The 27,240-nt window shown below is 42.5% G+C and overlaps 2 protein-coding genes and 1 long non-coding RNA gene across 7 annotated transcripts in view; 1 reads left to right on the top strand and 2 right to left on the bottom strand.

Annotated features, from left to right (window-relative positions):
* Nucleotides 1–1,112, bottom strand: part of TAF2 (TATA-box binding protein associated factor 2) — a 104,946-nt gene extending 103,834 nt beyond the window's left edge. The window contains exon 1 of one of the 3 annotated variants that reach the window (XM_032252611.1): nucleotides 727–1,111. In XM_032252611.1, the coding sequence (XP_032108502.1) occupies nucleotides 727–809 (83 nt within the window). In that variant the 5' untranslated portion in view covers nucleotides 810–1,111. Of the gene's footprint in view, nucleotides 1–726 lie in introns of all 3 variants that reach the window. The other 2 variants (XM_032252620.1, XM_032252634.1) reach the window with 2 other exon arrangements.
* On the top strand, nucleotides 1,104–22,828 carry LOC116533027. 3 transcript variants are annotated; one of them, XR_004261047.1, is made up of 4 exons: nucleotides 1,104–1,202; nucleotides 3,067–3,180; nucleotides 22,128–22,211; nucleotides 22,499–22,828. It is a non-coding gene; the product is annotated as an uncharacterized LOC116533027 (long non-coding RNA). The 3 variants fall into 3 exon arrangements; XR_004261046.1 differs by lacking the exon at nucleotides 22,499–22,828 and having other exon boundaries at nucleotides 1,104–1,685; nucleotides 22,128–22,462; XR_004261044.1 differs by lacking the exon at nucleotides 22,499–22,828 and having other exon boundaries at nucleotides 22,128–22,462.
* Nucleotides 2,228–27,080, bottom strand: DSCC1 (DNA replication and sister chromatid cohesion 1). Its single transcript, XM_032252650.1, has 9 exons — nucleotides 26,618–27,080; nucleotides 17,338–17,506; nucleotides 14,041–14,175; nucleotides 13,211–13,301; nucleotides 11,534–11,672; nucleotides 10,833–10,885; nucleotides 9,895–10,049; nucleotides 6,426–6,574; nucleotides 2,228–3,222 (listed from the first exon to the last, which is right to left on the bottom strand). Exons 1-9 carry the CDS (start codon nucleotides 26,797–26,799, stop codon nucleotides 3,114–3,116), a joined length of 1,182 nt encoding a protein of 393 aa, XP_032108541.1. The 5' UTR covers nucleotides 26,800–27,080; the 3' UTR covers nucleotides 2,228–3,113.
* Between the last annotated feature and the right edge of the window lie 160 nt (nucleotides 27,081–27,240).

Here is a 27,240-nt window from a genome sequence, read left to right on the forward strand (position 1 = left end):
AGGAAAAAAATAAATTATATTGTTAAATGAAAGTATAATTCTACCCAGATATAAATTAGGGCTATGTTCTAAGTAATTCAAAATTACATGTCAATATTTCATTTTATTTTAAAACTATGAACTAGGGTCGGGAGCAGTGGCTCACCCTGTAATCCCAACACTTTGGGAGGTCAAGGCGAGCAGATCATAAGGTCAGCAGTTGGAGACCAGCCTGGCCAACACAGTGAAACCCCGTCTCTACTAAAAATACAAAAATTAACAGGGCGTGGTGGCACATGCCTGTAATCCCGGTTACTCGACAGGCTGAGGCAAGAGAAAAGCTTGAACCCAGGAGGTGGAGGTTGCAGTGGGCCTAGATCGCGCCGCTGCACTCCAGCCTGGGCGAAAGGGCAACACTCCGCCTTAAAAAACAAAACAAAAAACGCTCTACTAATTGGGATAATTTTTAAAAATCTGGCAACCGCCATGAAAATAGATTTAACAGAAATACAATCTAGTACAGCACTTAGAAAAAAACTTTAGTAACTTGAAACGAGAATTAAATTTGCTGAATAACGCTGTCACTCAAAACATTTTTCCCGTACAAACACCATTTCTATCACAGTGAGTAAATTCTAGTTTTCCCACTAGGTTTCCCAGGCCCAACAATTCAGTTTCAAGCAATCACAATATATAGTTAATGGCAACAAAACCAAAAGGAAGGAAGGGAAATGAAAAAATACTTATAATTTATATGGCCTTGGGCTTTCAAAGCCCTTGTCTCCTTTCTTCCTGTTCATTCTGGTGGGCTCTAAACCAGTAGGCGGCATGAAGCGGTCCCGCGGAGTTTGGCTTCCCGGCTTTCCTGGGGGAAACCGGGCATTACTGGTCAATGGCACCTCACACTCCCCGCTCTCCTGCGGTCCCCAAAAGTCACGTTCCGCAGCCGGCTGGCCTTCAGGGGAGCTACCTAACGGGTCGCTACCGCCTCAACCTCGCTCCTTCGACCTAGCTCCTATAAGCCGCCGTGGACAAGCTTCTGTCCCAGAGATGCTCCTCTCCGCAAGTGCTCAAAGCGACCGTGAGCAGACATCTTGTCTGTAACCTCTGACCTCCAACGTCAGCGGAAGTGGAACGGCGGAGGGGGTAGAACCAGGAAGTCGTGCCAATCGGCAGGGCTTGCGATACCGGCGTGTTTGCGCTTGCCTGTTCCCGAGCACACGGTGGGTGAAAATTGTTAACATTTAGGAAAGCGAAGAAACTAGTGGGTGAGGCGAGAAGAGCAGGAAGGAAAGGAGGGAAAGTAAAGTTTTCTAGTACAAGCACATTGAGAAGAATGGCGGATAAAGTTTGCGACAAGCCAGGTAGAAATAGGCTGCCGCAGGGTGCTCGAAACCGGGCTGATGGAGTAGTGTGAAGTCTCCCGAAATCAGGAGAGGCTGCCTCTGGCTTGCTGTGAGAACAGACACCATAAACTTAGTAGGTCCGGTGATTTAAGCTGTAAAATATGTGATTAGACTCCAGGTAGTCTGAATGTCAAAACTCCAGCACTCCAAAGCTCTCACTAGGCACTGCTGCCTCAGTATTTATTTTAAAATATAGACTACAAGTCCGGGCGTGGTGACTGACGCTTGTAATCCCAGCACTTTGGGAGGCCGAGGCAGGCGGATCGAGGTCAGGAGTTCTAGACCAGCCTGGCCAACGTGGTGAAACCCCGTCTCTACTAAAAAGTATATAAAATTAGCTGGGCGTGGTGGTGTACGCATGTAATACCAGCTACTTGGGAGGCTGGGGCAGAATTGCTTGAACCCAGGAGATGGAAGTTGCAGTGAGCTGAGATCATTCCACCGTACTCAATTCTTGGCGACGGAGCGAGACTGTCTCACAAAAACAAAATAAAATACAGACTACATCCCAGCACTTTGGGAAGCCAAGGAAGGCAGATCACTTGAAGTCACGAGTTCAAGACCAGCCTGACCAACATGGTGAAAGCCTATCTCTAATAAAAATACAAAAACTAGCTGGGAGTTGTGGCGTGTGCCTGTAATCCCAGCTATTCGGGAGGCTGAGGCAGCAGAATCACCTGAACCCAAGAGGTGGAGGTTGCAGTGAGCTGAGATAGTGCCACTGCACTCCAGCCTGAACAGCAGGAGACTCCAACTCTAAATAAATAAATAAATAAATAGACTACATATAGATAGACTGTATGTGTATATTATATAATCCACATAAATGCAGAGACATTTACCATTGTGTCATATTTCATGTTTGTGAGAATAAAACTTGTAAATTTCTATAACAGTTAAATCTTGCTTAATTATGGATTATAAATTAACATTTTTGAAACTTGGACCATTTAACCTTGGCCTACCCCCTCCAACTGTCCTGGTAACAGGTTCATTAACTACGTTAAAATTAATTTGAACTTCGATCCAAACCAAAACAAATGGGGCAAACAAAGCTATAAAGGAACTTTAGCCAGCATTCCAAAACCCACTAGAAATTACCTGAAGTTTTCAAGTGAGCATACCTGTGCCAGTATTTTTCATTATAGAATTATAAACCCATTTTTTTCCAAAGTGCATGTCTATGCCAGGCAAACAGAGGAGTAATTATTCAGCCAGTTTCATGAATGTAAACTAAGAATATAAATAACTGATAGTACCTAGTGACTGCCAGTTTTGGTGGAAGGCTAAAAGTAGAGGGGAACTCACTTGAGAAATGATATTTAAGTGAATAAATAAGTCTCTTTTATGAAACTATTACTATTTAGTTATCTGAAAAACTTCAATGTTTTAATGATTAGAATATCAAATCCTAATTGAAGAAATGGCATTTTAAATATAAAAAACCAAACTTTAAGTAAACCATAGAGACCTCAGACATACTAAATACAGGAAATAATACTTTCTTTTGCCCTTGTTTACACTGTGTACATACTACAAATATAATTGGAAAGCTACATCCTATAACATTTAAGAAATAACAGTAGTTTCAAAATGCTTAAGATGAGGAGAAAAAAATGCCTTAGAAGACTAGGTTTTTAAAAGTCAGAAATAAAGTACAAGTTATTTTTCTTGTTTCCAGCAACTTTATAAAGCAACTTGAGTCCCGAAGAAAAGACTGTTGTTCTTTTAAGAAATGGGTCTTCTCGAATTATAAACTTTAACACCATTTTGCATCGAAGAACGAGAATATTTAGTGAGTAATGCACCTATGGTTTGCTTCTCTCCACACAAATCTCTGTGGGAACAATAAAAAAAATATAGCATGAATATTTTAGGGAACATATTATAATATGATACAGTACTATGTACTTATTTTATCTCTCTCCCCCTGAGTCTACCCTCTCAACAGCATAAGTGTAGGTGTTTGTGGAAGAGATAGGGTGGGGAGTGGTTCTAACTTTTTTATTTCTTTTTTGAAATGGAATCTTGCTGTGTCACCCAGGCTGGAGTGAGTGCAGTGGCATGATCTCGGCTCACTGCAACCTCCGCCTACCAGGTTCAAACAATTCTTCTGCCTCAGCCTTCCGAGTAGCTGGGATTACAGGTGCATACCACCAAGCCTGGCTGATTTTTTGTATTTTCAGTAGAGAATGGGGTTTCACCATGGCTGCTCTCAAACTCCTGACCTCTTGATCTGCCCACCTTGGCCTCCCAAAGTGCTGGGATTACAGGTGTGAGCCACTGCGCCCGGCCGGTTCTAAGTTTTAATTAAACTAAGTACATTACTTGTACTATCTCATTTAACCCACACAAAGTAGGAATAATGTATTATTTAACCTTATATTAGATATGAGGAACTATAGCTCAGACAAGTAATAAATGACAGTGTCAAATTCTGCCACCAGGTGTGTATGCCTTCAAAGTCTACGCTATTTCCATTATATCACACAGCCTCTAAATTAGAAATACAAGCAGTGTGATACAGTGAGGCCTATATAACGGGGCCTAGAGTCAGAGTTCCTTGATACAAGGTACTTGTGTGAACTTGTCTAGGTTACCAACTCTTCCTGAACTTTAGTTTCCTCTTCTGTACCTCAAAGAGAAGATTCTGACTGGAACGTAATGAGGGGAGGGAAGAATAAGAGGACATGAGCTGGAGAAGGAAGCAACAGCCAGATCACGCAGAGCCTTGTAGGACAGGGAAAGAGAGTTGTGACTTAATTCTACATGTAATGGGAAGCCAATAGGAGGTTTTTAATTAATGGAAAAACACAATATGATCTAAGTTTTAAATAATGGAGTTGGCCAGGGACAGTGGCTCTCGCCTGTAATCCCAGCACTTTGGGAGGCCAAGGCAGGCAGATCACTTGAGGTCAGGAGTTTGAGACCAACATGGCCAACATGGTGAAACCCCGTCTCCACTAAAAACACAAAAATTAGCTGGGCATGGTGGCACACACCTGTAATCCCAGTTACTCGGGAGGGTAAGCCAGAAGAATCGCTTGAACTCGGGAAGCAGGGGTTGCAGTAAGCCGAGATTTTACCACTGCACTCCAACCTGGGTGACAGAGTGAGACTCCATCTCAAATAAATAAATAAAGGAGCCAATGAGTTGATGATTATGGAAGCTGGGCAGTGGATATATGAAGGTGTCATTATATTGTCACTTTAGAATATTTAAAGAAACAGTATAAACAGGAGAGAGGGGAAGGGGTAAAAACAGAACAGGGAGACCAGTTCAGAGGCAGGTACGAGATGATCCATCAGGATTTGCTCACAGTTTGAACCAGAAGGTGGGGAAAGGAAAGGACAGGGATGATTCCTAGACTTTGGTTTAAGTAACTGCATTAGTGGCAGTGCTGTTAACTGTGATTAAGAAGGGGGGTAAGGATGAGGGAGATACAACAGTTCTGTTATGAACATGTTAAGCTTGAAATTCCTATTGAATATCTAACTGGAGAGGTGCATTAGGCAACCAGATATAGGAATCTGGACCTGAGGTAAAAGGGCAAGTATGAAGATGACATTAAGAAGTCATTAAATTTGTTTTCAGGCCTAGATGAGGGCACCAAAGGAAAAGTATAAACAGAAGAGAAGATGGCCCAAAAATAGAGTCCTGGAGCACTCCAACATTTAAAAATTTAGAATGGGGAGACATCAACAAAAGAGATGGTTTTCTCCCCTCTGCTCCAAGGAAGAGTGGAGAAACTTGTGTTTTAAGTAGGAGGAAGCAGACACTGGCAAATAGTGCCAAGTCAAGTAACCAAGAACACATGATTAACCACTGAGGGTAGAAAATGGATGTCATTGGATTAAGAAGATGTCAATGGGTAAAGGAAAGAATAGGAGGTGAAATGCATAGAGTGAAATGCACAGGAAACTTGTAAAAGGCATTTTCTTATGAAAGAAAGCAAAGGACACAAGGTCCAGTAGGTTGCTATTGTTGTTTTTCAAGATGGGCAATATAGAATTTTGTATGCTGATGGGGATGATTCAGAAGAGGCAGACATTAATAACACAAGGGGTGAAAGGGACATTAATAACTCGAGGATCCAAGTCTTTAAGACAACAGAGGAGATGGATCTAGTGCGAAGGACTGGCCTTAGGAGCAGGGACAATCCTTTCACCACACAGGACTGCAAAGGAAGTATGTGCACACATGAGGAGACTGGGTGATTTGGCAGTGGGAAAGAAGGTAGGTCTGGTCTCAGTGCTTTCGTGTTCTGAAAAAATAAGATCATAAAAGGAAACAGAAGGTACTGCTGGTATGAAAAAGGAAAAGAAGATGGAGAAGAAGCTCCAATGGTAGAAGAAGCTCCATGCTGGCAGCTTCATTGTGTATTATTCTCCAGAAAGTTTCAGCTGGCCAGGTGTAGGCACAGAGAAAGGAGAAAGTTGGGTTTAATCTTTTTAGCTTTTTGCCAGGGAGATATGGTAAGAGGGAGAGGGTCACAGGAGTAAAGGGTAGACAGTAAGAGCTAGGAAAACTGACCATGGGATTCGAGCTGGGTAAAGAGAGGAGAGAGCACCTAAGAGGTGTGACACAGTGACAAAGCTGTAGCGTTAGCGGATTTTAAGTGTTAGGGGACTCAAGATTTTGTAAAAAGTGACTTTGGGGCTAATTTGTTCTACTGCAATCTGGCCTCTCCCATAATGTTAAATAAAGTAAAGCATGAGGTGGCAATGAGAGAGGGGTGTTTGCCTTAGAGTGATAGTGGGGTATGTATTTCATCCCTCAAAGAGGACAGTTTTCCAGGAATGAGAGCAGAAAAGTGGTTTTAGAAGCAGTAGTGAGGAACAGAGATAACACATATTCCACCTCCAGCACCAGTCACTGTGAAGGACAGAGAATATAGCCACCACCTAAGAGTGTTTCTAGGGAAGCAGTATCTTCAGGGAATACTCAAGAAAATTGTGTTCCAATCATAAATCTAAAATGCTATGCCACTCTTTATAAAAAGAACAACCCTCAAAATCCATCTTTAATAAATTACTTACTGAATATATGGAGCAATATCTTCTTCTGTCCACTTCTCCCTTAGAGAGAAAAGACTATTAAAACGTCCCTGATCATCCTCAGGTAAATCATCTACTTTCAGCAAAAATATGATTTCTGGTCTTGAGTGTCTATCCACCAGCGCTAAACCCTACAAGAAATGAGAAGAAACAGGGCAGTTAAAGTAATGTTGTAATATTTAAACATGCCTCATTCTTTTACCTTTAGGTTTAGCTTAGCTCAAGATATTCAAAATGTCAGCTACATGAAACTTAAACTATCCAGAGATTTACAATAGCCTTTTTCATACAAAGAGCTCCTTTAAACAGTGACTTCTTTTCTCTTCTGCAATCTGGCATCTATCACCACCAGTTTATCAAGACAGGTCTGGTTCTAAAGGTCACCAGTAACCTGTCATTGCCAAATCCAGTGGGCCCTTTTCTTGGATTCATTGTACTAATCCTCTATTTTCTTTTTCCTTTTTCAGACAGAGTCTCGCTCTGACACCCAGGCTGGAGTGTAGTGGCGCAAACTTGGCTCACTGCAACCTCCGCCTCCGCCTCCTGAGTAGCTGTAACTACAGGCACATGCCACCACATCCAGCTAATTTTTATATTTTTAGCAGAGAAGGGGTTTCACCATGTGGGTCAGGCTGGTCTCGATCTCCTGGCCTCAAGTGATCTGCCCTTCTCAGCCTCCCAAAGTGCTGGTATTACAGGTATGAGCCACTGCACTTGATCCCTAGCCCTCTATTTTCTTTGTTACTGTTGATTACTCCTTCTTCTTTAAATACCTCTCCATCCCTGACATCACAGTCTCCTTATTTTCCTCCTAACTTGATGTTGTAGCTCCCTGAGGCTTCCATCCCAACTTCTCTACTTGCTTCACTGTCACTCTATTGAGTAACCTCATCTAAACCTGTGGCCTGAGCCACCACTTACTTGCTAATGATGATAATATTTATATATTCAGCTCAGATGTCTCTTTTGAGCCCCAGACCTCTATATCCAAATCTATATATAAACTCGTTTATCATCCAAACCTCCTCTAGTCCCACTCTCCTAGGAAAACAGGAAACCTAGGCATCGTCTTTGATTACATTAGTCAAACCCCACACTTACGTGGTCACTAAAGCCTATATAATACATGCTAAGGCTTCAGGACTCCTCTATCCATTCCCCATTACCTATTTCTTTGGCCAGTACTCTCTTAGTTGGGAGCATATGTGTTGACAGCCTGCACAGTAATCCTTTTTCATAATCTAACCAACCTTCCATCTGTCCATCTTCTTTACTGTCATAGCATTTTTTTCAAAAGGCCAAGCTGATGAGTTCCTGATGAGGTAACTCCTAACTGATGTCACTCAGTGGCCTCAAAGAGCTTTCTAGATAGAGTTGAGATTCCTTAGCACAATCCACAGTGTCCTTACCTCACAAGCATCCTTCACTCTAGTCCATGCATCCCTACAACAGTGCTCCAATGTTTATACCTCCACACCTTTGACCATGTTCTCTAGATTTCCACCTCCAGCCTTCCTTCCATCTAGACAGCAACAGTTCATCTTTCCATAGGCAGCAGCTAAAACATCCGTTTCTTCAGAAAGTCATCCCTTATTGACCAGTCTGATGGCTAAGCCCCTTTTCTTTGTTCTTATAACATCATGTATATGCCTTTCCAATGGCATAGATCACTCTGCATTGTAAGAACAGATTTAGGCATGTAATATGTGTCCCCTATTGCCAGTCCCCAAGTTGAGCACCATGATGACACCTTGTATGACATTTTCTCTTGAGCACCTAGCATGATGCCTCGACAAAAGGAACTCCATAAATACCAAGCAAATCTTTTAATTTAACTAACAAAATACTTACCGAGTACACACCACATGCAGACAGTATGCTACATACTAGCAAGCAGCAGCAAACAAAGTGCCATCAAAGTGGAGAGTGGGGAACCACAGAATTGAACATTCTTCCAAGCTAAGGGGCGAGAGACATGAAGCAAAGTACACCATGCTATGGAAGAGTAAAATCAGAGGCCTTTCCTTTGAGCAGAGAATGAAGGAAGGCCTCCTTGATGAAGCGACTCAAAGATGAGCAGGAGGCGACCAGATGAAATGAGAGAGAATATCATTCTAGAACAAAAAGCTTTATGTGAAGGTCTCAGGTAGGTAAGAGCTTGATGATCGTGAAAACCTGAAAGACTATTGGTATGCAGTGAGCAGGAGAGAAAGTAGCCAGAGATGAGGCTATGAAGGTGATCCTGAACGGCCTTATAGGCCAAGACATGAATTCTGGGTATTTTTATCCTAAGGGCCATAGGCAACCATTAAACTGATTTAAGGCCAGGTTCAGTGGCTCATGCCTATAATCCCAGCACTTTGGGAGTCCAAGGTGGGCAGATTACCTGAAGTCAGGAGTTAGAGATCAGCCTGGCAAACATGATAAAACCCCATCCTTACTAAACATAACAAAAATTAGCTGGGCCTGGTGATGGGTGCCTGTAATCGCAGCCACTCAGGCGGCTGAGGCTTGAACCTGGGAGATGGGGGATGCAGTGAGCTGAGATTAAGCCACTGCACTCCAGCCTGGGTAACAGAATGAGACTCAGTCTCAATCAATCAATCAATAAAGAGATTTAAGCAGAACATTCATTTGATCTGACTGGCATTTTAATTATTTATTTATTATTATTTATCTTTTTTTTTTTTTTTGAGACAGAGTCTCACTCTGTCGCCCAGGCTGGAGTGCAGTAGCACAAACTCGGCTCACTGCAACCTCCGCCTCCTGGGTTCCAGCAATTCTCCTGCCTCAGCCTCCCAAGTAAGTGGGATTACAGTTGCCCACCACCACAACTAGCTAATTTTTCTATGTTTAGCAGAGACAGGCTTTCGCCATGTTGGCCAGGCTGGTCTCGAACTCCTGACCTCAGGTGATCCGCCTGCCTTAGACTCAAAGTGCTGGGATTACAGGCATAAACCAGCATGTCTGACTGGCATTTTAAAAAGATCATTCTAGTAGCACCACAAAGAATGGATTGAAAGGGAGCAAAATTAAAAGCACAAGGGGCCTGCCTAGGGATGCTATTGCTGTAAAATCAAGGTACTAAGATAGGGGTGATGAAAATGGTGAGAAATGGAACAAAATGAGATACACTGAATAGGATCAGGGATTAACAGTAAATAGACCCAAGCAATCTTACAGAGGTGATAAATATGTTCTAAAACTGTATTGTAGTGATAGCAACTTACTAAAATTATTAAAAATATTTAAAGGTATATTTTATAATATGTAAATTATACCCCAATACTTTATTGAGTTTTAAGGATTATGTGACGGATTGGATGTACATGCACTCCTAATGGGTGTCTAGGAAAAGAAATTGGTTCCAAATTCAGCTCCAACTCAAGTATCGTTCACCTAGTAAATTACTCAACTGCTGAAGTAAGATAGCAATGTCTATTGCTACTACCTTAAGCTGATCAAGACTAGTGATCATTCCTTCAGGAACACTCTGTTGCCACACTTCTTGAAACTCAGCGAGATTGAATTTCACCGCATTCTGAAGCAGCATATGTGCTGTTGCTCTGCATATTTTATCAGCATCCAACTCAAAATAAACTTCACCTAATGAAAAGGAATCATATTTTCACATTATCCTCTTATAATTAAATACTGTACTAATGTTTCCTTTTCTTTAGTGCAGTTTCTTGAAAGAAATTATACACCTAAACTCACTTCCCACAACCCCATAGTTCTTGGGATTTTTTTTTTTTTTTTTTTTTTTTTTTTTTCCAGACAAAGTCTCGCTCTGTTACCCAGGCTGGAGTGCACTGGCACAATCTCAACTCACTGCAACCTCTGCCTCTTGAGTTCAAGTGATTCTCCTGCCCCAGCCTCCCAAGTAGCTGGAATTACAGGTGTGTGTCACCACGCCCAGCTAATTTTTGTATTTTTAGTAAAGATGGGGTTTTACCACGTTGGCCAGACTGGTCTTGAACTCATGACCTGAGGTGATCTGCACACCTCAGCCTCCTGAAGTGCTGGGATTACAGGCGGGAGCCACTGCGTGGGTCATTCTTTTTGCTCTGTTGCCCAGGCCAGAGAGCAGTAGCACAAGCAAGGCTCACTGCAGCCTCGACCTCCCTGGGCTCAGGTGATCCTCCCACCTCAGATTCCTGAGTAGCTGGGACTGCAGGCACGTGCTGCCACAGCCAGCTAATTTTTGTATTTCTTTGTGGAGACAGTGTTTTATCACGTCGCCCAGGCTAGTCTTGAAATCCTGAGCTCAGCAATCCACCTACCTCAGCCTCCCAAAGTGCTGGGTTTACAGGTGTGAGCCACTCTACCCAGCCAGAGCTCTTAGTTTTAACATATAAGAGTTAAATGAAAATACTTTCCAAATCTTACCTTCATCTACATATTTCTTCCCATAACATTTAAGACAGTGTTCTATCATTTCCCTGAAAAATTTAAAACACACATTTGAAAAGTTCTAAGTGGTTTTATACACTATATTTTAACCCCATTGCCAACTCAAAATTAAGAAATTTGAAATTTTAAATACTAAGGGATTTTGATCACCAAATAATATTTTATTTAAATTAGGAACTAACTAAATTATACAGGGAAGTTACTAGGTGCCAGGCCCCATGCTAAACATATTAACATCAATTATGTAAGCATACATTTATTATTATTATCATTTGAGACAAAGTTTCACTCTTGTTGCCCAGGCTGGAGTGCAATGGCACAATCTCAGCTCACCACAACCTCCACCTCCAGAGTTCAAGAGATTCCTGCCTCGGCCTCCCGAGTAGCTGGGATTACAGGCATGAGCCACTGTGCCCGGCAGCATACATTTAGTATTATAAAATAGCTCAAACATATTATTTCTTTACGTTTTTATGGCCAAAAGCAAATAAGATAATGCACATGTATTCAACTCAGTGACCAAAATTCCCAAATCTTCTTTGGCTATAATTTTAAATATTTCTCAAAGACATCAAAATATAATTGTTGTAGTTTATGCACTGGGTTTAATTTCAATCTGTAAAAGAACACTCTTCTCCTTAAGGAAATCTGGATAGACAATAAATTAAAAGACTTACTCTGGCTCCAATGGTCCAAGTTCCTGAAGGCATGTATTCAAAGGAACTTTTCTAAAAGACCATGATTCAGAATCCACAAGCTGAGTTACATGATTCAGAAGTTTCATCTCATAATCAAATTCAAGAATCCTCCAATAACCTACAAATTTCAAAAGTTATATTTACCAAATAACTTTTTTTTTTTTTTAAGGCAGGGTCTCAACTCTGTCATCCAAGCTGGAGTGCAGTGGTGTGACCTCAGCTCACTGCAACCTCCACCTGGGTTCAATCAATTCTCCCACCTCAGCCTCGAATAGCTGGACTACAGGCATGCACCACCATGCCTAGCTAATTTTTTATTTTTAGTAGAAACTGGGTTTCACCATGTTGGCCAGGCTGGTCTTGAACTCCTGACCTCACATGATCTGCCTGCCTCAGCCTCCCAAAGTGCTGGGACCACAGGCATGAGCCACCATGCCCGGCCATGAAATGCCATTTTATAATTGATACGGCACAACCACTACCTCAGTGAAAGAAAAGTATATATCCACCATTTCTAAGGGAGAATGTTTCTATTCTTACTCTGAAAACATAAAGGCAACATTTTAAAAATGAATTGTGTGATGTAAATCTGAGGAAGAGAGCAAGAAGTAATCTACACATCCCCCTACGAAAACTGTATCCATCCCCATGCTGCAGGTTAATACTGCACAGGGCTGTATTAAAATACATGGTTTGATTTGCCTTTCAAAAAAAAAAGCTTTAGGGATGGGCAGTGTGGCTCACGCCTGTAATCCCAGCACTTTGGGAAGCCGAGGCGGGTGGATCACCTGAGGTCAGGAGTTCAAGACCAGCCTGGCCAACATGGCAAAACTCTGTTTCTGCTAAAAACACAAAAATTAGCTGGGCATGGTGGCATGCACCTGTAACCCCAGCTACTCAGGAGGCTGAGGCAGGAGAATCAATTGAATCTGGGAGGTGTAGGTTTGCAGTGAGCTGAGATCGCACACCTGCGCTCTAGCCTGGATAACAGAGCGAGACTCCGTCAAAAAATAAAATAAAATAAAAAAGCTCTGACTCCAGAGTAGAGGCCAGTCAAAATACTAAAAATATCACAGGGCTTTTCCATCAATCCCATGCCCTAACACATGCTCCCATATTTTTTATACAGGCTTATTATAAAACTAACATGTTCAAAAATATGTTGAGTCATTACTAAATGAAACACAGTCACATCTTCCAAGCAGTTTGGAAATAACAATGAAGCTATTATTATTATTTTTTGAGACGGAGTCTCACTCTGTCACCCAGGCTGGAGTGCAGTGGTGCTACCTTGGCTCACTGCAACCTCTCTGCCTCCTGGGTTCAAGCGATTCTCATGCCTCAGCTGACCGAGTAGCCAGGATTACAGGTGCATGCCACCATAACCAACTGATTTTTGTATTTTTAGTAGAGATGAGGTTTCACCATGTTGGCCAGGCTGGTCTCAAATTCCTGGCCTCAAGTGATCCGCACCCCTCAGCTTCCCAAAGTGCTGGGATTACAGGCGTAAGCCATCACGCTGAGCCCAAATGACACCATCCTTAAACCCAAAGGAATATTAAATAAACTATACGCAATAGGTCGAAGATGTCCAAAAACTTCTCTCCCTTATGACCCCAATTTCATAATTGTTATAATAGTAGTAAGTAACGCTACCTCCAATTTCACAGGCATTTAGAACTTGTAATTGGGTCATTATTTCTTCCTCACTTGCCTGAATTTGATCAAGCAAATCTTCAGTTGTATACTGAAAAAAAGAAAAAAAAATTTTAAGATCCTTGAAGATTAATTTTTTTTTTTTTAAATTTCTTGCTGTATTTTGGGGACTAAATACACAGAACAGATTAAGGCAATATTTATGCATTAGCTCAGTTTCTTTTGTTAATGTATAATGATTTCTACACAAAAATCAATGGATGCCTTATAAAACAAATAGAGGTAAATCTTCATGACACTGGAAAATATGAAAATTAAATATGACACCAAAAACCCAAGCAACAAAAACAAAAAAAAATAGATCAAGCCACATCATCAAAATAATAATCTTTTGTACTTCAAAACACCATCACCACAAAAGGACAAATACCATGATTCACTTATCTGAGGTATTAAGAGCAGTCAAATTTATAGAGATAGTCAAATGGTGGTTGCCAGGGGCTGAGGGGGTAGGGGAAGCTTTTAGCTATATACATGGCATTATGATGTATAGGATTTGCTTCAAAATACTCTAGAAAAAAAAGATGGAAGGATAAAAAGGGGATAGAAGAAACAAGACTGACAAGACCTTAATTGTTCAAGTGAATGTCGAATATATGGGTCATTATACTGCTCTGTCTGCTTTTGGGTATGCTTGAAATTTTGTAACTTTTAACACAGGCATTTAACAGCTATGTAACATAAATTTTAAAAAGTAAGAATGTGACCACTAAGTGCCTCTGATTATAGTTGTTAAATTTCAAATAAAAAAGTAAAAATAAGAGTCTTACTTTTGAGCAATTTGAATCCTTCTCTTTTTGACTGTCAGGTCCTTCATACGGATTTTCCATCAAAAGTTTCTTTAGCTTCTTTAACTTAGGTCTACATCTTCTTAATTCCCAATAATTATTAGAAAAACCAAAGATCTAGAAATTATAATATATCACAAACTTTTAGGGGCCATTCTAAAAGAAAATTTCATATAAAATTCCAGCTAATCAATCTGCCCCCTCAACAAGTATGGAGAAAAGGAAGCCCCAAGGTATTCTGCTTTGTATCAGGAAGGTATTTATCCAACCATCTCCACTAGATGGATGGGCATCCTCAAGAACATCTTTTCAAATTCCATTAATAAGACACTGCCAAGATTGTAAGAATCTCAAATGTACTCTGAAAACTAGAGTTATGCCCCAGAAAAAATGATCAGGATGGTGACAATTCTGCAAACCAGGTGGAAACAACTAAAAATGGATATACTTAAGACACAAAAAAGAGAAAAAAAAAAGAGAAAAGGTATTATCATAGTCTTTAAATAGTGATTTTATTTTTATTTTATTTTATTTTTTTTTTGAGACGGAGTTTCGCTCTTGTTACCCAGGCTGGAGTGCAATGGCGCGATCTCGGCTCACCGCAACCTCCGCCTCCTGGGTTCAGGCAATTCTCCTGCCTCAGCCTCCTGAGTAGCTGGGATTACAGGCACGAGCCACCATGCCCAGCTAATTTTTTGTATTTTTAGTAGAGACGGGGTTTCACCGTGTTGACCAGGATGGTCTCGATCTCTTGACCTCGTGATCCACCCGCCCCCGCCTCCCAAAGTGCTGGGATTACAGGCTTGAGCCACCGCGCCTGGCCTAAATAGGGATTTTAAAGCAAAGAGGATGTACCCTTGTGTTGCTCATGTCAAAATGAGGCAGAAGTTAAGGGACAGAGATTTCTGATTAACCCAAGACATTACTACTGTTTAGAACTGCAGCTAATTCCATTGCTGGAGTTGTGAAATCGTGAGAGGCCTACCACTCAAAATCCAGTTGATAGAAGCTAGAGAATGGATGAATATCTGTTATCCCTGCCTGTACATACAGGACTTGCCTAGTTCCCAGCATGGAGTAGATGCCCAATAAGTGTTTCATAAAAGGAAAAAAGAGGCTAAGCTGGATTATCTGTGGGATGCCCTCTAACTCTGAAATGGAAGGACAGGGGATGCTTCCACTTTCAAACTAGGATAAGGCTTGATTGACAAGATGAGGCCTAGAAACTGAAGGAGATGTTGCTGAATCTAAGGCCTTCAAAAGAAGAGCTTAAGGACCAAATCAGACAGACTGATTTTATCCATAGTTAAAAGTGGTTTGCTGTTGTATGAGAGCCTCAGAAAAACACAAAGCAAAACAAAAAAATGGCAGCCCTCTGGCTACATCCAATACACAGATGTTGTGGTATGCTTTTGTGTACTGGGGAGGTTTGGCATAGTGTTTCAATTAGATGCCAACATTTAAAAAAAAAAAAAAATAGGAGATTTCACCCCAAAAATCTAAATTTCAGTAATTACTTGGAAAAAAAAAAAAATCAAAAGTCGAGCAATGCTGGGCCTACTTTCCCACAGGCAGCTGAGTAGTGGCATCTACCTACATGCAGATTGTGCTTTCCAACTTGCTGTAGATCCAACCACTCCATTATTCCTGGCTATCTACCACCATTTATCAACCCCAGCCTATTTCTTATCTAACCCCTTTAAGCACCTAAGGTTCAATCACGGATTATACCTTTGGTTAATGTATCTACTTTTTTTTTTTTTTTTTTTTTTTGAGACGGAGTTTCGCTCTTGTTACCCAGGCTGGAGTGCAGTGGCGCGATCTCGGCTCACCGCAACCTCCGCCTCCTGGGTTCAGGCAATTCTCCTGCCTCAGCCTCCTGAGTAGCTGGGATTACAGGCACGCGCCACCATGCCCAGCTAATTTTTTGTAGTTTTAGTAGAGACGGGGTTTCACCATGTTGACCAGGATGGTCTCGATCTCTTGACCTCGTGATCCACCCGCCTCGGCCTCCCAAAGTGCTGGGATTACAGGCTTGAGCCACCGCGCCCGGCTGTGTATCTACATTTTAGCCAATCTCAGTACATAGAATTTTCATAACAAGCAAGAGCTCAAAGATTCCCATAGGTATTATTATGTCCTCACAAAAGCACCTACAGAACAGGTAAGTGATGAAAAAATAACATTACTTTTTTACAAAAGGATGAACTGCCAATATTTTTAGTTAATTACAATGAAAGACTTAAAAAAAACTCTACAAAACCCAACGTAGACTATTTACTGGAAGTTCCTCTGTTCTAGAAACATTACATGAATCACTGAAACTTTCCAGCATTTTCCCTTCTTTCCTCTCCAATTCTCTATTTAAGGATATAGTTGGCTTAAAGTCATTCTCAAAGAAATAAGGGCTATGGCTGCATTGTTATATGTGTAACAGCTTGGACAGAATGGAGACTTGTTTGGTTACCACCATCAGTATTCTCCAAAATAATTAAAAATTTGTTATAGTTGGCTACCGATATTAATGAACTAAACCAGCCTCATAGCTAAGAAACACACTTCATTCAAAAACTCAAATTTCTTTATTTCTTTTTTTTTTTTTGGAGACAGAGTCTAGCTCTGTTGCCCAGGATGGAGTGTAGTGTAATGATCTCAGCTCACTGCAACCTCCGCCTCCTGGGTTCAAGCAGTTCTCCTGCCTCAGCCTCCCAAGTAGCTGGGACTACAGGCGCACACCACCATGCCCGGCTAATATTTTGTATTTTGGTAGAGACGGGTTTTCACCGTGTTGCCCAGGCTGGTCTCAAACTCCCGAGCTCAGGAAATCCACCTGTCTTGGCTTCCCAAAGTGCCAGGATTACAGATATGTGCCACCACAGCTGGCCCAAATTTCTTCATTTCTCCACCTCATAAATATTACTAAATGAACCAGTTATGGTTTGAAGGAGTCTCCTTTCTAAACACATCCACAGCAAAAATCTACTAAAAATAGGTAGAAGTTTTAGAATGAGTCACTAAATAACAAACTGCACATTACAGAAAAAAGGTCAAATTGTCTGGGACTTGAAAATCAAAACAGGAAAAAACAGACAAGTTCACAAGACTCCAACAAAAAAGCAATAATAATCATAATAATGCTGAGAAAGTCAAATTTCTTTAAAGAACTTCTTGATTCTCCCTGATTATAGATCTTACACCTCAAGTTTTTCACTAAAGACCAGATTACCACATCTGTTTTCATTCTCAGACTGCTATAAATCAGAGTACAGAACAGAGCACCTCAGTGTGAATAATGTTACAGTGCGCCTCTTCCTTCTTCAGCTGGTCTGGCGTTTTACAACCAGGAATGAAAAGCAGCATATTGGAAGTGTCTGCTATCTTCAAGTCGTACGTTTTGTCTTTACTGCACAGCACAGCTTGCTCGTCTTTATCACCACGAATCACCAGACTGTAGCAAAACGGGGTGAAAATATACGGTTTATTGACGCTCCACTAGTCATTTTCATTATAAACAGTTGTCAAACCCTCTAGGCTTACAGAACTTAGAATTAAGTCCTTTTCTAAGTTTTTAAAATAACCTTTATTTTTAAAAAGTTAAGTGCGTTAGAGGAAACTGAAAAACACAAGAAGCAAAGAACAAAGTCACTCACAATCACAAACAGTTTATAGTTTGACATGTTCTTCAAGGTCCTGTGAGTGTGTAGGCACAACATCCAATTTTATGGGACTGAGATCGTACAGTATGTATCATGATTTTTCAGGTCATGAATATTTACCAATTCAAAATCCCAAAGTTATATGAGTATTTTGATAACCAAGAATACACTACACCAACTCAATCTGTTAAAAAAAAATGTAATCCTCCCTGTCTTGGGATAAAAATTTCATAGAAGACAAAAATGGCAACACGCCTCTAGAAAAAAGCATTGGCAGGGTTCCAATTTAAATACTACATTCTCTTAATGCTCAGTTTAAAATGAAACATACAGTAACAGAATACACTAAGTATATGTTAGGGACAAGCTGCCTCAGAAAACCCCTTCTGCGTAAGCTGACCCCTTCCCCACACTCTGATTGCTCTGCAGCTGCATTCCTGAACCCCTACCAAGGCACCACATCAAGGCTGCCAGATGTGCTACAATTAAGCAAAGCCTGATTACAGCCATCCCGGCAGCTGGAAGGAGGACAGGGAAAACAAATGTTTGTATCCATACTTGTAAATTCCTGTTTGACACATATCTGTAAAAGAATCCTGGTTTCTCTTTTTAAACAAAACCGCCACCACAAAAGTCACAGGATAATGTATCGTAGTTCTGTTACAAGTTGACAAACAATCTCTGTGTCTGTTACCAGCGGATAGCTTACCTCAGTCCTGAAACTCCCTTATTCCCCTCTCACTCCATATAAACCCCCGTTTTGTAAGCTCAGGGGCTGCCTCCTCTGATTGTTACAGAGCAGCCCAGCAGATTAATAAAACTTGCTTGCCTGACTTTGGGTCTATTCTCCTTTCTCTCGGCCACCCTTACGGTATACAGAATACACTAAGCATGTTTCTAAGAGAATTCATTAGCAGATCTATACCATTAAAATATTAGCAAGGTATATTTCCATTGAAGTACTTAATGTATCCCTATAGTACAGCCAAAAGAGGATGCATACATCAATGGCTATCATCAAAACATAAATATGGACACATGCGGACACTGGACACATCTGCACACATCTCTCCCTTTATACTTCATTCTGCCCCTCTGCTGCCAACCTAACGAACAAGTCCTGACATAGACTGCTCAGAGGTGGTTTAACAATTCCATGTCCAAGATGCATCCTTTCTATTGATTATAACGAAGGTATTTACAAACTGGCTAATTCATTAACTCTAGTTTTTATCCTACGTTGTCACCCCAGACATTCATAAAGCTTAGATGTTGCAAAATAATGAACTTTGTCCACAATAAACACAGGCACTTTACTAAAAATGCTCATACAGACCTGTGCTTATCATCTAAAACCATCTTCTAGATATGGAGATACTAGCAAAGAGCCCTTCCCTTCACCCCCTTCCACCATCCCCAGTGACCAAGTGTAGGACGTCTAGCTCCAAGAGGTGGACTATAAAGCTCACTCCCAGAAGAAAGGCCTTCCTAAAAACTAACAAAAGGACATTCATAAAGGCACTGATTTACTACATCTATTTTTAGCATACTTTGAGCTTTAAAACTTGTTTATTCTTTAATACACAATAATAACTAAAATACACATATAAAACAATGGTTAGACCAGCTGAACTAATCTCAGGGTCACAGAACCCTTTTCCCTGCATACCTCCTCCTACCCCACCCAATGCCACCCAATGAATAGTCAGCATAAGCTCCTAAACATCAAGTTTTAACAATTCCATTCCCAAATGCAACCCATCACTCCTAGGAAGTAATGAAAACAAATGCTTAGAGGGGTGTTACTTTAGCCCTCTACTTTTAACCTATGTGGTGCCCTTTTAAACACCTAGAAAGACTAGATGTTTCAATCTGGACTTAACTTTTCCATTATACACACAGTAGCATTGAATAAATGGTATATATACATAACACGGACCGTAATGGGAACATTCTGGCCTAGAACCCCCTTCCCTTTCCGACCTCTGTTAACTCCATGGAAAAACTATCAGCCAACTGTAATGCTGAGAGGATTTTAACAATTTCACATCTGTTTTTAAGAAGACTTCTCTATGATATCTAACACAAAGTGTACTCAATGTATGAGTTTACTAATTCTACTTCTGTTATACACTGGCAACCTCTTTAACATTGACTACATGTATATTAGGAGTCTTACGTCCGCTTATAATACACTGTATATACAGCACAGTAAATGAAAATGCAGATGTAAGGGACAATGGCAAATGTGCCTCATCATAAACGCATTGGTAGAAAGCCCCTTGCACTCCTCCTTCCCCCAAAATTGCACAAATATCTTAATGTCTACTGCTCAGAGAATTGATCAATTTCCAAAAGACGATACTTCATATCAAAAGGATAGCTACAAAATGTGTTATTTACTACCTCTACTTTTAACATTTTTTGTGCACTTCTAAACATCTAGAAAGACTAGATGTTTCAAATTAGGACTTAAAGTTTGTCCACTATATATACAGTACTGTTGAATAAACTGCACACAAGTAACAATGGTTATATCTGAAAAGTGTCTTCTAAATAGGAACATTCTGGTCTAGAACTGTTCATTAGTTCCAGCTCCTCTCCACCACCAACCTGGTGGATATAGGCACGTGTCACTTAAAGCTGATGTAATTTCACTTCCAAAAGTCTTTTTCAGAAGACAGCCTTTCTATGAATTTTAAGAAAGTGTACACAATGTGTTAGTTTACTAACTCTACTTCTGTCATACATTGGCAACCTCTTTAATATCTAGAGACTAGATATTATAAAATTGGGACTCACTTGTCCAGTATATATACAATATATACAGTATAGAAAAGTTAAATGAAATGCATGCAACATATAGGCAATGGATTAAGTGAAATTTTCTAACAAATAGTGGCAAAACACCTTTTGCAATTTTTTCCCTCCCACCTCCCAGGTGGTTCAAACAATTCCACTTCCCAACAGCATTTCCCATCAGTTTTTAAAAACTATTTACAAAAAGTATTATTCTACTACTACTTTTAAATACATCAAGTACTTCCAACTATCTAGAAAGATTAGATACTTCACATAACTTGTCCAACACGTACACAGCACTGGTAACCAAAATTGCACACACATAACCATGGTTATCATCTGAGGTATCTTCTACATGTGACCATTTTAGCCTTGAATCATTCCCTTCTCTCTTCCTTCTCTGCCTTCCATCCAGTGGACAAATACAGACAGGTGTAATGCTTAGAGATGGCTGAACAAATTTCTCTGCAAAAGTCATTTACAGAAGACGAGTTTTCCTATGAATTTCAACACAAAGTGTACAAAATATGCTGATTTTCCTAAATAGTTTGTCATAACACTGTCAACCTCTTTAACATCTAGAGACTAGATGTTGAAAAATTAGGTCTCATTGTCCATTACATACACTGTCTACGGAGCAAAACAAAATGCACAAAACATACAGAAAAATGGTGTCTGAAAATGCCCATGTATGAACATACTAGCATATTGCCTTTTGCAATTTCTCCCCTCCTACCTCCTGTAAACCATTGAACAAGTATAGACAGTACTATCCTGTTCACAAAGGTGGCTTCACAATTCAATTTCCAAAAGTATTTCTTATGAATTTTAGCAAAAAGATATTTACAAAGTGGTATTTTACTACCTCTACATTTAACATACATTGGGCACTTCTAAACGTCTAGATAGACTAGATGTTTCAAGTAAGGAATTTGTCCACTATGTACACAGCAGTCTTGAATAAACTGTAAACATGTAACAACAGTGAAAATTTGAAAGAGTCTTCCAAATGTGAACATTCTGGCCTAGAACCCTTCCCATCTCCATCAACTCAGTGGGCAAGAATGCTCAAATTTTCAGAAGACAACCTTTCCTAGACTTCTAAAACAAAATGTACAAAACATTAGTTTACTAGCTCTACGCAACCTCTTTAACATCTAGAAAGACTAGATGTTGTAAATTAGGCCTCGTTTGTCCTTTATGTACACCATACACACAGGTAAGTAAAACAAAATGCACGGAGATGATTCATTGGCCTCGTTGTAAGCAGGGTGGCGTAGAGCTCTCTGCACCTTCCTGCCCGCGCGCCCCCAGCTAACCACACAGTGAGTATTACTCAACAGGTGATTCGGCCATTTCCCCCCCCAAAAACAACATTTCCTATGAATTATAACAAAAAGATATTTACAAAATGTGATTTTACCATCTCTAATTTTAACATATATCACGCACTTCAGAACATCTAAAAAGAACAGACATTTCAAAAAAGTTTAGCATTGTCAACTATATATACAGGACTGAGGAATAAAATGCACACAAAACAATGGCTAGAATATGAAAATGTCTTCTAAATGTGACCAGTCTAGCATAGAACCTTTTCCTACTTCTCAGGTCTTCCAGCTCCATGTCATCTAACCCACTGAACAAACGTGGACTATTGCTTCCAGAGGCCACCTGGCAACTCCATTTCCAAAGGTAATCTCCAGAAGACATGTATTTTCTATGATTTCTTTTAAACAAACGAAAATTTACAAGATGTGTGATTTTCTAACTCTATCATATGTTGGCAACCTCTTTACATCTAGAAGGGCTAGATGTGACAAATGTTTTCTATTAAAAGGTTGGGGTGGAGTTGAGAGCAGCTTTTTCATATTACATACACAGGCCTTCCATAAACGGCCAGTAAGTCTTCCCAGAGGGTGGTGGGCATCACCAGCGGGCCAAACATGGCCTGTCATTCTGCCGTTTCTTTCTTGCGACAGCAAAGTTTGGTAGAACGAAGACCAACCATCCCGATGACGACTAACCATTCCACCCATCGACGTTCGGAACTTCGCTCACCTCCCAGGCCCGTTAAGGCCTTTGTCCGTTGTCATCAGGACTAGGCAGGTCTCGCCCGATGGGGACAGAGTGGTCACCGGGACCTGGATCTGCGCAGCTCCGTGGCCCAGAGGTGGCCGAGCCTGCCTGCGTCCCTAGGCCGCCTTCCCGGGCCCTCTGTGACCTAATGACCTCTGCCACGCGGCGTTCGAGTGGCTGCCATGTTTCCTGGCCTGCCACTCCCACCGCCACCCAAAGGTGCTGCGTCCCAGCAGCTCAGTGGGGGCCCGGCAGGCTCGGGCCGGGATACCAGGCGGCCAGTTCGGGCTGGGAGAGGCCGCCGCCGCCATCAGTCACCGAGGTGGGGTGGGGAAGAGAGGTTCGCCACGGCTTGAAGGCCTGGGCTTGGCCAGTGGGCAGCTACAGCGGAGGCCTCCGGTGTCTTCAGGGCAGAGGGCCTGGCCTGTCCCAGGGCCCCCCAGCTCACCCGCCGGCCCGGGGTCCCCCAGCTCACCCGCGCCTGGGCCGGAGGGCCTGGAGGGCCCTGGGGCAGCTCTCCGTGCTCTGCGTCTCTATGGGCTCTCTGCCCGACAGGAACTCTAGAATTAAGTTTCGATGCTGCCTCTGCCCCCGGCTGGCACAATGATGGATTCCATGCAGCAAGCTCTGGACCAACTGAGAGCCACAGGGACCCTGACGCCCTGGAGCCTCATTAAGGAAAAATAAAGATGGGCAAGACAGATACACAGAGGCCAAGAGGCCAAATGGCACTACATGGCATCGTCGTGCAAACTGCTGGGAAGAGCACAAAAGGAAGCATCCAGAAGCTTCAGTCAAGCTGCCACAATTTTCTACAACATGCTAAAGCCGTACTTCTTAAACTTACGAATAGGCATCTGAGAGAATGTTGTTCAAAAGCAGAGTGGGGTTCAGTGGGTCTGAGATGGGACCCAGGGTCCCGTATTTCTAACAAGATCCCCAAGGATGGCCAAGCTACTGCTCCTGGTACCCACCCGAGCGTCATCCTTGAGTCTTCTCTCACAATCAAAGGAGCACATCCTGGCCTAACCATAATTTGTGTTGCAAAAAAACTTGGGACCTTATGAAAAAAAAGGATGCATTGCTGAATGAAAACCATGAAAAGGATATGTTTACAGCGTGGACAAAATAAGACCTTGACAAAGGGATTTTGTCACGGCTGAAGAAAGGCAAGGACGCAGTGGCTCATGCCTGTAATCCTAGCACTTTAGGAGGCTGAGGCCAGAAGATCGCATGAGACCAGGAGTTTGAGACCAGCCTGGGCAACATAGCAAGACCCCATCTCTACAGAAGAAAAAACTTAAAAGTTAGCTGGGCGTGGTTGTGTACACCTGAAGTCCCAGCTACTCAGGAGGCTGGTGGGAGGATCACCTGAGCCCAAGTAGCAGTGGCACTGAGAAGGGAGACCCTCTCGCCTCCTTCAATTTCACCTCTTTCTCTCCCAGACTTCCAGATGGAAAGGAGAGTGAAGAAGGAAAATAAAGAAAATAAAATACCAAAAAGCTGGGAAAATGACTCCCTCTTTAGTTCTCAGCATCTCTGCTATCCGTTAACCTTGAAAGAGCTACAAATGAATGTTATCCCTGCCGGCTGGAGCCCGCCCCTGGTTCACACCCGCATGTCTCCACGGGCCAGGCTTCCTACTGGAAATACCTCTGCCAACAAACAGCTTCTTGCTATTGCCTTGTCTCTGTAAGCCCCCTTTCCCTTGCTGGTCTCCACTCAGGCTGCATATGAATTAGCAAATCAATGAAGCCAAAAGATTGTAAGGTCAGATGTCCAGCAAGTGGACAGTGACATAGTTCTGCCTCAGTTTCCCATTTAGTGTTGTAAGCCTATAAAAGGGGAGAAAAGGTGCAGCTCAGGGAGATCGGTGAATGAGGCTATTGCCCACCGCGGCTCCTGGCTGAATAAAAAGCCACTTCCTTCCTCAATTTGGTGTTCAAGAGGTTTGTTCCCCACTGCTCCTGCTACAGCACCATCATGCAGTGAGCCGTAATTACGCCACTCTACTCCAGCCTGGTGGACAGTGAGACCATGTTCCCATCACCTTCTCCCCAAAGAAAAGACAGAAAAGAAGAAAGAGGGCGCAGTGACTCACACCTGTAATCCCAACACTTTGGGAGGCCGAGGCTGGCAGATCACGAGGTCAGGAGTTCAAGACCAGCTTGGCCAACATGGTAAAACCCCATCTCTATTAAAAATACAAAAATTAGCTGGGCATGGTGGCGCGTACCTGTAGTCCCAGCTACTCAGGAAGCTGAGGCAGGAGAATTGCTTGAACCAGGACCTGGGAGGAGGAGGTTGCAGTGAGCTGAGGTCACACCACTGCACTGCAGTCTGGGCTACAGAGGGAGACTATGTCTCAGGAAAAAAAAAAAAAAAAAAAAAAAGGAAGGAAGAGGAAAAGGATGAAGGTGAAGAGGAGGAAAAGGAAGCACTAAAGACTAAGATAATGGCAATGACAAGGAAGTTGATTTTAGCCGTTTTCCTTGTTTGTAAAGCATTTAGCTCTCCTGTGCACAACTTGTTTCTTTTGAAAAAATAATAAGAAACCTGAAACAGCAGACTATGTATTTATGTTTTACTGTCTTCATTTAAGTGAAAAGAATAAAAGGTTTTTTAAACTTCCAGTGCCAATAATACTTAATAGGCCCAAAGTACCTAGTATTTAACATTGACTTCTAACTGCACTATCCCCACTTTGAAACATTTTGTTTATTTCATCCCTTCCCACACCCCAAAATTAAAAACACACATTACCAGGTCCTGTTCGTTTTTTTTTTTTTTTTTTTTTGCCAGGTGGATGAACTAGAACTGGACCGAGAGAAAATCCTCACACCTCAGTTCTCAACTCTCCGCCAACTGAGCTGAGATGGAAACAGAGGAGTGACATTCATTCATTTCTGTTAAAGATACTTTGAGGTATATAGTAGGTGTCTGAAGAATGGCCAGCTTACCGTACCACTCTTTGGTGGGCAAAGTACAAAAATTCAAAGCCTAAAGGATTCCATTAAGAAAAAAAGAACACCAGGCACAGTGGCTCATGCCTGTAATCCCAGCACTTTGGGAGGCTGAGGTGGGCGGATCACAAGGTCAGGAGTTCAAGACCATCCTGGCCAACATGGTGAAACTCCATCTCTACTAAAAATACAAAAATTAGCAAGGCGTGGTGGCGCGTGCCTGTATTCCCAGCTACTTGGGAGACCGAGGAGGAAGAATCACTTGAACCCAGGAATCGGAGGTTGCAGTGTGCTGAGATCGTACCACTGCACTCCAGCCTGGTGACAGAGCAAGACTCTATCTCAAAAAAAAAAAAAAAGAGAGAGAAAGAATCGCCTAATAAAATATAGGTGTCTGAGGACCAGTTGTGCAGACAATCAAGCTGGAGATTCCTATTTTGCAGGAGTTGGGACTGCACAGGGTGGAGGGATACGACTCTCTAGACTTCTCAAGACTGCCTTTAAAAAACTACCTCAACTTGGACTTTTAATCAATGATCTTGCAGCAAGTCTGTATCTGACCAGGAATTAGAAACAGCTTCAGATCCCTGATGAGTGACTCCAAGAAAGTTTGCTTTGGGGTGGGTGGAGGTCTCACCCAACTCAGCACTTCCTATTATCTGAGTAAAATAAATGTAAGTGGAAGGCAAGAGCTCTATAAATATTGGATATCACAATTGTATTTTCAGGTAGAATGGCAGGTGTTCTGTAGAGTCCCTGTAATCACCAGTAACTCTTACAACACTTCATGGGGTTGTATTCGTATTTCCTGACCTGGTGCCGCTGACACACGCCTCCACGGTCAGCTGGACCAGTGCTACTCATCACCGCAATGCAGCTAACTGGACGGTCCACCGGAGGCGTGGACTCCTAGGGAAAAGGCAGCTTGTTATGAGCTCCCGCCAAAAAAAAAAAAAAATCAGTGCATTCCTCTGGTCCTGTTTCCTCATCCCGAGTTTCCCCGTTGAGACCATAACGTGGCCGGCCCGAGGTTGGAGGCGCGGCGTGTCCAGGGCTCACCTGTGTCCATCCTCCAGCTGCTGGCACAGCGTGGGCTCCAGCTCCAGCAGGCAGAAGTCGCCGGCGGCAGCACCGCTGGCCCCCGGGCCGAAGCTCAGGCAGTGCACGGCGGGCAGCAGCTCGGCCGCGTCCAGCTTGGCGATCAGCAGCGTGGCATCCACCTCCTCGCGGGTCCTCTTCATCGCAGCGCCCAGGTGGCTGCGGGTTTGGCGGGCAAGAACGAAGCTCCCTAAGCAGCGGGAAGCGAGGACACCCGAGTGTTTGGAAAGCGCGCCGAGGCGGAGGGGACGTGTTTCCGGGGCGGAGCGCGCTGCGGGCGCGCCCTCGGGAAGGCCTGCAGCCTCTGGGCGCGCCAGCCCCTCCGTGCCCCACGCGGGGCCGCCACTGCAGGAAGGAAACACGGCTTCCCGGGGGGCGGTCTCGGCGGAAGCTCGCAGGAGCCGAGCTGCGACCTGGCGGGGTGGGACACGGATCCCTCGCCCACCCTTTCCGCTGCGCCCTTGCCCGCCCCCCATCCCCGCCTCCGGCCCTGGTTCCCAGCAGCCGACACTCTGCTTTCCTCTCCATCCACGTTATCTCATCTTCCGCCAGTGGCGGGCCCTGTGGTAACCACTTGGTGTGTA

The sequence above is a fragment of the Sapajus apella genome, unplaced genomic scaffold, assembly GCF_009761245.1.
Source record: "Sapajus apella isolate SASKATOON/1434 unplaced genomic scaffold, GSC_monkey_1.0 scaffold3, whole genome shotgun sequence".
NCBI classification, from domain to species: Eukaryota; Metazoa; Chordata; class Mammalia; order Primates; family Cebidae; genus Sapajus; species Sapajus apella.

Bases quoted from the DNA above. Each gene is read 5' to 3' on its own strand.
- DSCC1 (XM_032252650.1), bottom strand. From the start codon at position 26,799: ATGAAGAGGACCCGCGAGGAGGTGGATGCCACGCTGCTGATCGCCAAG. The intron at 17,507-26,617 runs GTGAGCCCTGGA...GTTTTGCTACAG, and splicing joins CAGCTGGAGGATGGACACAG to TCTGGTGATTCGTGGTGATA. The intron at 11,673-13,210 runs GTAGCGTTACTT...TGAAATTTGTAG, and splicing joins AAATGCCTGTGAAATTGGAG to GTTATTGGAGGATTCTTGAA.